Below are 10,713 nucleotides of genomic sequence, written 5' to 3' on the forward strand. Positions count from 1 at the left end.
ATCTCATCTTTCTGTATATTTACTAATAATATCCAGTAGGTTTTTGACAGCTGGTTACTGAATGGAATAGAGGATATTATTCTTTTCAACTTGTGTTAACTGAACTTGTGTGCATTCATTTGAAGCACCTATAAAAATGCAAGATGAAAATAAGCTCATAGTGGAAAAAACAATTTCAGTAGCAGAATGCCATCTTTTTCCCCCCTGCTGGATATTATTCCTGTTACAGATGTCAAAATCATCATAACAAATGCTCAGAAAATAAACCCTTCTTTTATGCTTTCAGGATTGTTTTTAAAATGTTAAATGCTTAATGGTAAGTACAAATGGCAACATAAAATGTTTCTATTATGCAAAATAGACACAGAATCATACACAGACATCTCAGAAGATCTCTGGAATCATGTCATAATGAAAAGAGGGAAAATTTTAAAAAGCAAGGCTGTTCAGGGTTGAACATACTTCAGGTATTAATAATATAAACCATACTGGTATACAATGCTAAGGTTATGAACTAGTCTACATGCAACTTCCAGAGAACATCTCCCCAGATCAAAATATAGTCTGACTTTCCTGTGTCTTAATAACCACCCCCCCCACACATTCTAGGTCACCAGACATATAAGTGCCAGTTCTAACACAGATAGTACTGGTAAAAATCAAGGTCACTTTACTTGTGACAATACTGCAGGATCAAGCTTATTAAAAAAAGTCCATCTCTTTGTAAGAGCTCGTGTTGGATTTCTAATGTATGTTTTATTCTGGCAGCATCCATCAATCTAACACTAAATTTATTACAGCTTCATAGAGTTTCTAGAATACAGCGCTATGGACAAGAAAATCATCACAATGACACATTGTGCTTTTATTTATTCATTCTGTTTTCTACTCCTCCATTTTTTTTTTTTTGTTTTGTTTTGTTTTAATTTCTCACCCCCTCTTGTAGATATTGTGAACACTCCCAAACCCGATGAGAGAGCTATCATGACATATGTGTCCTGCTTCTACCATGCTTTTGCTGGAGCAGAGCAGGTATCAACTGTCCCTTCAGGTTGCTGTGTTTTTGACTGGTTGTTTCACATTTCCACTAGTGTATTAAAACTCCCTAATTTAGTTCTTTGTGGTTTTAATTAACAGTTACAAGTATTATTCAAGCACTAATACTTGTTTTTAACCAACACTTGAACCTGTTTTAGTTACATGTTGTGTAGCAAGTTGAACTTCTTTAATTGCAATGTACCTTCCTGTATCTAACTTTGGGTCTTTATTTGGCGATTATAAAGACTATTTCAGAAAAACTGTATTTGAAGATACTGTGAAATGGAGTTGTTGCTTGTTGCTACATCAACATCTTATGCATTTGCTGCATAAAAGAATGTTTGACTTCTGGAAATGGAGAGTATTCTAGAGTTACTCATGCTGAGTAGTAATTTAGGACTAGATTTTCAAAGATGCCTAAAGACACAGAAAGGCACAGAAGACATCCAAAACAGTATTTGTGCCTGGTTCCCACTGAATCCAACAAAATTATTTGTGGATTAAAGTACTAATATAAAAGACAAGAACAGCAGCAGCAGATCTGTCATACAGGATGGGATTCTCGCTTACAAATGTGGCATTTACCACTGTTCTGCTTCATACAGATCTAGCCTATAAACAGACATAAACCAAGTTATGTGGAAAAAAATCTAACCAACCAAACAAAAAAGTACTCTTAAAGTAGATGATTTTTCCTTCATCCTCAGGATTTAATTTCCCTTCCTGTCTAGTAGTCCTCCTGCTCTCTACACCTATGCCACTGTGTCCTCTTGCTTCTGGGTATGAAGGTTTAGCTGTTCATGCAAAAGGGGGATTCCAAATACTCTATAAGACAGGAGTCTACACAGATATTTATTTGATTAGATATACTCTAGACTCACATTTATATGAAAGTGTGACCTGTGATGTCAAACTACTAATGGAAATTTTAAAGATGGCAGAGCTACACAGTGCTGTCACAAATTTGGCAGGAGGCAGGAAAAGAACTGCTGTCAGTGGTTGAGTTGCATATATTCTCAAGGGTATATTAACGTATGATGGGCAAATATAAAGTGGTCTGGGACTCCTGAATCGCATGTGGTGTCTTTCCAGCATAGCTAACCAATCTAATACTTTTTGGTGTGATTTAAAAAAATTAACCTAACAGGGTAACTTTAGGAATGGCCTAAGTCATCATGGAAAATAAAAGATTTATTAGATGACTGTAATGGCAGTGTGAAATTCCCCTTGTATAATAAGGCCACTGGAATCTGTGACTGCAGAAGGAGAATAAATATACATCCAAGAAACTTAGGAGCACAATCAACACCTATAAGCCAATGTTATTTTTATTTGCAGCAGCCACATTCGTCAAGCCAGTGCCTTTCTCAGAATGTGTTTATGAATATGTCCTGTTTGTTTGCTGTGTTTTACAGGCTGAGACTGCAGCTAACCGAATCTGTAAGGTGCTTGCTGTGAATCAGGAAAATGAGAGGTTGATGGAGGAGTATGAGAGACTAGCAAGTGAGGTAAAGACATCTGTTATCTGTAATGTGGTGACAGTTATGTTGATAAAATACTGAAAGATTCACTCACTCTCTGCAAGACAGCAAAGTGAAGACACTATGAGGGTAAATGTCACAGTGGTAGGGTACAAAGCTCAGTTGCTCAAGGTGTCAAGGTTCAGTGACTCCTTTGCCATAGACTTTCTGTGTGACCCCCAGCAAATCACTCATTTTGGCCTCATTAATGGGCCAAAAAGGGTGTTCTGAGAACTGTCATCGGTCTGCCCCAAAACCAAACTTGCTGTCCCTGTAACATCCAGAGGTAGCCTCCTTGACCACCCGTGGAACGTCCAGGTTTCTGTCACTCCAAGCAAGCCTGTTGGCTTTGTGCACTGTAAAGCACCCCCAGACAGGGTCTGTCAGGGTGTTCAGAATGTACCTGTGAATGCAGGCACCAATGAATGAAAAAGGGGAGCATGTTGTACCCCTCCTGTCCTTTCTTGGTAAATGGCAAATTGTCAAGTCAGGACTATAGATGCGTAGTGCACAAGCGAGACCTCCCTTGTATTTAACACATAACATGCAAAAAGACACTGGGATCATAGACACAAAGACAGTACTGTTATGTTGGCACTAACTGACTTCAGAGTGAAGTTTTTTATATGACCTGAGTTACTTGGCTGGTGTCTGTCCTGATCTTGTAGCTTTAACTATTTGAGACATCAAAACCAATACTTTTGAAAGTGGCAAGTGATTCTTGGTAACTCAGGTTTTGAGTAATTAGCTAGAGACACCTTACATGGGTGTCTGTCTTTCTGAAAAGTGAGTTATTTCTAGGAATACCTAGAATATCTGGGAAAATTAGTTACAAGAGTATTGCTCAGCTTTAAAAATATTATGCTCACTTGCCTTTAAGGCACCGATACCAACTGAAGTCATTAATATTAAAATGGAGCAAACTCGATTAGGATTTGTGCATTCAATATGATCTTTTTTGGGTTACTTTTCCCTTTATTTCAATTGTTTGTGTTGGTTTGAAAGCTTTTAGAATGGATTCGCCGGACAATTCCTTGGCTGGAAAACAGGACTCCAGAAAAAACAATGCAGGCTATGCAGAAGAAATTAGAGGATTTTCGGGACTACCGCCGCAAACACAAACCTCCCAAAGTCCAAGAGAAATGTCAACTGGAGATCAATTTCAACACCCTGCAGACAAAACTGAGAATCAGCAATCGGCCAGCTTTCATGCCATCAGAGGGAAAAATGGTTTCAGTAAGTAAAGGAAGCATCCATATTCTGTTCTCCTTTTTATCAGCATTCTCACAAACGTTTCAACGTGAAGGGTTGAAATGCCATTTTAAGTCATCCTCAGAAACTTCAGTTTGTTGCACTTTGTTAATATCTTGCTTTCTCTTAAGCATGCTCATGCCTCTTTGAGGCTTTCTCCAAGAGCAAATTGTCTTGAGATGTGAGACAATACAGAGCTTCCTTTTGGGAGTTTTATCAGTGAGGCCATATATGGTTTATTTAAGCAAAACTCATAGTGGTCTCACTGACATTTTGGTCATCAGACTTACAGAAGTAGACATTGCTTGATATATGTTTCTGCTCTTTTATACTTTTTAAAATTAAATTTGTTTCTTTCTTATGTCTGTGAAGATGAGAATAGTCAGTACCAAGAATTCTCATCTTCTCATAAGTATTGCAAAACAGCTGCAGGTCAAAACATTTCCTGTGGAAGACAGCAAACCTGTTTCTGTACTCTGTTCTATCACTGTGTTTTGGTTTTGACAATTTGATAAACAGAGGATTGTGTTATCTGAAAAGGGCCATTGCCCACTCCCCACTTCAGTTTCCTGCTTACGCCTTTGAGTTTCTGAGGAAGCTCACAAAACTTTGTGCACCACAGAAAGTGAAATGAACTTGTATTCCAGAGCAAATATGCACCAAATCCTCTATTTTTTGCTATTGTCAACTTCTGAGAGCAAAGCACTTTTATTTTGGGAATATATAGGAATGTCATAGAAGAACATGCACATTGTAAGATGGGAGGTAAAAGCAATGTATCATGAAGACACCAAATGTGTAGCTGTGATTGGAAGCCATTGTAAAGGGGTTCCTTCATCAACCCACCTGAATAGGATGCGCTATTAGCAGTAAATGTGTGGACCGCAAGACTTCCTGAGCTGCCTGACAACATTTTCTATGATTATGTGATTTTACAAAATCTGGACATAAAGACTTCTCTTTTTGGAGCAAAATTGTGAATGACTCTGAAATCTGCAAATTTGGACTAAAGAAGACTATAGTTTCATCCCTTCTCTCCCATGTATTCTCTTCACAGGATATTGCCGGCGCTTGGCAGAGACTTGAACAAGCTGAGAAAGGCTATGAAGAGTGGCTGCTGAATGAAATACGAAGGCTAGAAAGACTGGAACACTTGGCTGAGAAATTTAGGCAGAAGGCTTCCACTCATGAACAGTGGGCATATGGTGAGCAGAGATGGCTTCTAGCATTTTTCATGTATACATGTTCAGATTTGAACTGTCAGTGCTGAACATTTGCCAGCCAGAAACTCACAAGTAGTTTGGACAGTTTTAGAAACCTAGAATAATAACAGATAAAATTGTAGATTTTGTTGACTGTAGTCATGATCCTAACTTGTAGGCATTGTTGCTAATGAAATGTAACTGTCAAAATTATACTCTTGAGGTAATGAGTCAAACTTAATGGGAATATTCAGCATTTGAATAGAGGCCATTACTGGTAATGGATTCCTATGTATTTGTGCATCAGCAACCCGGTGACACCACTGGTTAAGTGTGACATTGTCGTGGTTTAAGCTGTTCCAAGTTGTCGGCTGGGCTTAAACCACAACAGACATTATTAACAGAGTTATTCTGAGTTTATTATCAGTTGGTCATCGTGATGTTTTGAACAGTCCACATAAACTACATGATAATGGACTCATTTCTGCTTTGCTCCATACCACGGATTAGACCCCATTTCTAGTTCTATTTTTTAATGGTAACCTAACCTTACATGAAGTTGTAACAGCCATAGGACCATACACTGGCATACAGTTTTGTTTGGGACAATTAAATATAGATCTGCTCTATCATTCTATTGTTTGCTCTGACAGCAGTCTTCCTGCTTCTGCCATGCTTCTCGCTTTTTCCAGCCAGAATCTTTTCACACTGTGAAAGGAAACCAGAGTCCACACAATTGCTTGAAGCATACAGGGCTGTCAACAGCTGCCAAACATATGCTAGAAGGGAAACTACAATGTTTATCAGCACCAATAGCTTATTTTCTGAGCATAAGCTACTCCTGGCGGCATGTTATGGCTGTTATGCAGGGAAAACTTCACATAAGCTGGTACATAGCAAAGGAACAATAGTCCCTTGTGGCTCTAGAATTCAAGAGCTGTGTAATGCCATGTGGTGAGCTGCAGTTGTAGGGGCTATCTGTATAGATTCAGTTGTCCAACACAGGAGCTACTGAAGAGTGGTATTTCAGTTTTTGATTTCTGCTTTGCTGCTCTTATAAATAGGTTGGCATTTTCCACTTTAAAGTCAGTGTTTGATACAAAAGGCAGGCATGCATTTGTTTTTTAACCCTCCTTTGAAAGTGCTGAAATGAATTGAAGGCAGAACATGAAAAAGAATAATAGGACATTATAAGAGTGAAGCTGAGCATAGCAGTGTGATTTCTGATTTCATAAGCCTACTCTACAGACTTATAACCATAGTTTAGAGCCCCAGTTTTTGCCAACATACCATTTTTATGCCAGTTTCTCAAGCAATGTGATACTGGCTATTTTAGACTAGTATAAACAGCCTATGCAAAAATAAAGAAATTACTGAGAGAGCTTTAAAAAAATATATTTCTAATTAACACTGTTGTGCTGACAATTTGCTATGGGTTTCAGTGGGGGTGGGACTTCACATCATACATGTGATTTCCACTATGCCTCAGTTTAAGTAGTTGACTAAATTTGCAATTGTTCTGACCAGTAAATTACTAAAATATTACTAACACTCAAATTTCCTCTTTCAGGCAAAGAACAGATCTTACTTCAGAAGGATTATGAATCTGCTTCTCTGACAGAAGTCCGCGCCATGTTAAGGAAACATGAAGCTTTTGAGAGCGATTTGGCTGCTCACCAGGACAGGGTGGAACAGATCGCTGCCATTGCCCAGGAGCTGAAGTATGTTCCATTTAAAGGCTTGCAGCTGCTGACATTTAACTTTGCGATAAACTCTTTCCAATGAATTTGATAGTCATAGGTACCAACGTAAGAATTCCAGAGATAGCTTCGTAAGTATATTATCTGAGCTGGTCACCGAGACCTTTCCCTCATCTCCCCCTTACCCCCAACCAAATACAGATATTCAACAGACCAAAATTCTTTGAAAATGAACGTTTGAAAACTGACTTAACAGTAATCTTTTAGCATTAGCACTACTGATGAGTCCATTACGTGTTGACGGGAATCCCGAAGGTGTTTATTTCTCAGTTCATATGGTCTGCTGAGAGGTACTGGCTATGCGTTGCTTAACTTAGAAAATAATTTCACTTACAGGAATTACAGATCAAGCATCTTCACTTTAAAATCAAGGATTTTTCCGCAAGTATATTGGTCCTTTCAAAAGGCTTCACATCCCTAAATTATCTCTATAGCAGTGGATAATGCACTGGCTTTTCTGAAGAGTAGTTGTCTCTAGCATACTTACTTTCATATTATATTTGGAAGCGCCATTGTCTCCATTTTACAGAAAGGGCAGTGGGACATATGGAAACTAAATAACTTGCCCAGGGTCACACAAGCAACCCAGCACACAAACTCTCCTACAGGAGAGCAGGAGTTTTCACCCATAGTTCTATATTTAGCCACAGGACCAACACTTGCTTACTCAGCATACTATGCCCAGAGAAGGCAGGAAGGCTGTTAATTCACCTATGTGAAGCACACTTTTGTCAGCAAAGCTCTGCCCACACTGAGAGGACTGTACTGTCATATACTGATGTTCCTAAGTAGTAAAATCATCTTGGTGTGTACACCAAGCTAAGCACATTTGATTTTATAATCTTTCGCAGTTAATTGTGGTGGGTTTGTACTGTAAATCAGTGGCACTACCCCTGATCTTAGCAATTTGGCACATAGTTAAATTCATTGCTCACCCACAGTATAAATCTGGAAAGTCAACAGGAACAAATGTGCAGTAGTGGTCGAAACAGGAGCCAAGATCAAAATTCTCATATTCCTGCCCTTGGCTTCAGCTTTCTAAGTTTCAATTTCTCACCTTCTCAAGTAAGCAAAAGAGTTACTACGCAAAAATCAAGTGTTAAAAACCATGCCCTCTTCTCACTGTGTGAAGGACCATGACTCATAAACAGCTTCACATTCATTAACAATTTAAAAATCAGAGAATTGTCTAAAAATGTAGTTCATTCCTGATAGCAGCTGCACTTACAGTAATCATCTAGTTCAAATGGATTCAGAAGAAAAATCCTATTTTTTCAAGATTATTTAAAGGAGGAAAAGTAAAGCATAGTGGGCAGAGAAAGTACTGGGGTTTAGTTAGTGTGAAAGAAGTCTGAAAAACACAGAGAATGGAAATTTCATTGAGTATGCGAGCTTATGAAACATCTTCTGGCATGCCTTGATCTCTGTTGTGGAGTTATTTCATAGACTTACAGAACGCTTTAGCTTGGAAGGGACTATAAAGATCACCTAGTTCCAACCCCCCTGCCACGGGCAAGAACACCTTCCACTAGACCAGGTTGCTCAAAGCCCCGTCCAACCTGGCCTTCAACACTTGAGGGGCAGGGCATCCACAAATTCCCTGGACAACATGTTCCAGTGTCTCACCACCCTCACAGTAAAGATTTTTTCCCCTAATGTCTAACCTAAATCCACTTTTTTTCAGTTTAAAGCCATTCCCCCTTGTCCTCTAACTACATGCCCTTGTCAAAAGCACCTCTACAGCTCTCCTGTAAGCCCCTTTAGGTAAAGGCAGGCTGCTGCAAGGTCTCCCCAGAGCCTTCTCTTCTCTGGGCTGAACAAGCCCAACTCTCAGCCTGTCTTCATAGGAGAGGTGCTCCAGCCCTCTGATCATCTTCATGGCCCTACTCTGGCCTCGCTCAAGAAGCTCCACACCCTTCTTCTGTTGGGGCTCCTAGAGCTGCATGCAGTACTCCAGGTGGGGTCTCATGAGATTGAGTAGAGGGGGAGAGTCACCTCCCTTGACCTGCTGGCCACACTTCTTTTGATGCAGCCCAGGATACAGTTGGCTTTCTGGGCTGCAAGCGCACACTGCCAGCTTATGTTGAGCTTCTCATCAGCCAGCACCCCAAGCTTCAGGGCTGCTCTCAGTCCATCTTCTGCCCAGCCTGTAGCTGCGCTTGGGATTGCCCCAAGATTTGTTCATCTTTATACTAAAGAAAAATTCCAAAACTCCTGATCATTTTTAATGCAGGTTCAGCTTTACAAGTGTTGAGTAACTTTGGGAATGTAGTATACATAGCACAGCATCTGCTTACCAGTGTTTTGAACCCTATGTCCTTTACCTCTGGTGAGGCCAGTGAACACTGTATCCTGTCTATTTTAGGATTGTCTCTTCTCAGTTGTTTCAGTAATTTGCTGGGTGAAGTTAAACAAGTTATTTGTGTCCTGGTCTGCAAAGGTGCTGAAAACCCATTGCTTCCCTGCTTCCCTGTACAATGGGGCTATCAATGCCTGATTTTTCACTGAGACTCGGTAGTTCAATCAGGCTTAATGCCCTTGGAGAACACTGAATGAAAGGTCATAAAGGTCAAGTTTTATTATTAGCTGCAAGAAATGAGCAGCTTTTATTTAAATACTGAGTTCAAGTATAATTCCTCATGCAATACAATTACAGAGGAAAATGCTAATTTCCTTCTGCATTTGTATTTTTAAATGTCTTGAGTGCTAAGAAATGTGCATTGGCACATGATACAAAGACTATTTTAGTCAATGTGGGTATTTGTTTTTTCCTTTGCTTTGTTTTTTTTTCATCACTGAATCAGTCCCTTACAGAAATCATCATGATCTGTGTCTAAATGCCAAGTCAGTACACCTCCATGTTTTGTTTCAGTTAGTGTCTTGGGTGCCTACTGTTGCTATTTCAAAGTAGAAAAATTGCTGTGTGACCTTGCACTCTACCACTTAGGTTTCCTCTCTGTTCAGGTATTTTCTGCTGCAGCAGCTCAGTTCACCATGTGCTTAAAGTTGCTAGAAGCTTGTTCATTGGTGCTGTTTAGATAAAGGATTTATGCTTATGTGCAAGCAGGTGATTCCAGCCAGGATACTGCTATAAGATTGCTGTGTTCCAGTCTGTATAGACTTAGATATTCCTTGGCAATGAGGCATGACAAGGCTTGGATTAGGGCTATAAACAAAGCTGCAGAAAGTCAGGCATTTCTAAAATGGGTTTGCCATTTATGACATGGCAAAGCTAAACAGAACTTGTGTGAACTGTACTGTGAAATGCCATATTCATTTATGCCGTACACATTTATGAACTTGTGTTCATTTCAGTGAGAAAAATTTTTAGAATGTAATTTCTTGCATATCCTTCACTTCTAATATAGCAACTGATTTTCAGCCAAGAAGACCACTATCTGTAACATTGATTTGGAGAGTATTTTTGTTTCTAGGAACCTGGGCTCAAATTGTGCTTACGTTTATGATTAACCTGAGCCTGGTTCTGAAGCTGTGCTGAAGCATGTTGCTCAGCAGGTTATTTTTGTGACCCTGTCGTTCCTAAAGTGATCTCATACTTCAGTGCTTCTCTAGATCAGGACAAAATCTGACTAAATTCTTAATTCTTTACAGATAAGACTGAATTATTTGCAGAATCAATAGGAATTGCTTAATGATTTTTAAATTCCAAAGCCTGTAGTTTTCAAATATCCAAATTAATAGAAATGGCTGTATTTTTAGAAGGTCTGTAACATGTGCAGCAATACTTCATGATAAGCAAAACTTCTTTTTACAGATTGTCTCTTCACAGCTTAAGAGTTGAGATACAAAAATTAATAGGACAAAGAATGTAAAGCTGTGCTTTATTTCCAAGTAAATAATCTCCTGAGAGCTGTTATTTCTACCTCTGCTCCTGCTATGAGCAGAAAAATGTTGTTTGATACCTGTAATATACTTGAATAT

At 39.2% G+C, this 10,713-nt stretch overlaps 1 protein-coding gene across 1 annotated transcript in view; it reads left to right on the forward strand.

Annotated features, from left to right (window-relative positions):
* LOC104399738 (alpha-actinin-2) overlaps positions 1-6,732 on the forward strand; it is a gene marked incomplete at its 3' end in the record, with an annotated part of 47,772 nt that extends 41,040 nt beyond the window's left edge. Inside the window, exons 8-12 of the mRNA XM_010013788.1 lie at positions 947-1,032; positions 2,454-2,546; positions 3,564-3,794; positions 4,867-5,014; positions 6,582-6,732. Coding sequence (XP_010012090.1) covers positions 947-1,032; positions 2,454-2,546; positions 3,564-3,794; positions 4,867-5,014; positions 6,582-6,732 — 709 coding nt within the window. The remainder of the gene's footprint in view (positions 1-946; positions 1,033-2,453; positions 2,547-3,563; positions 3,795-4,866; positions 5,015-6,581) is intronic.
* Positions 6,733-10,713: the final 3,981 nt, after the last annotated feature.

Source organism: Nestor notabilis, unplaced genomic scaffold (assembly GCF_000696875.1).
Source record: "Nestor notabilis isolate BGI_N333 unplaced genomic scaffold, ASM69687v1 Scaffold10864, whole genome shotgun sequence".
Classification (NCBI taxonomy): Eukaryota; Metazoa; Chordata; class Aves; order Psittaciformes; family Psittacidae; genus Nestor; species Nestor notabilis.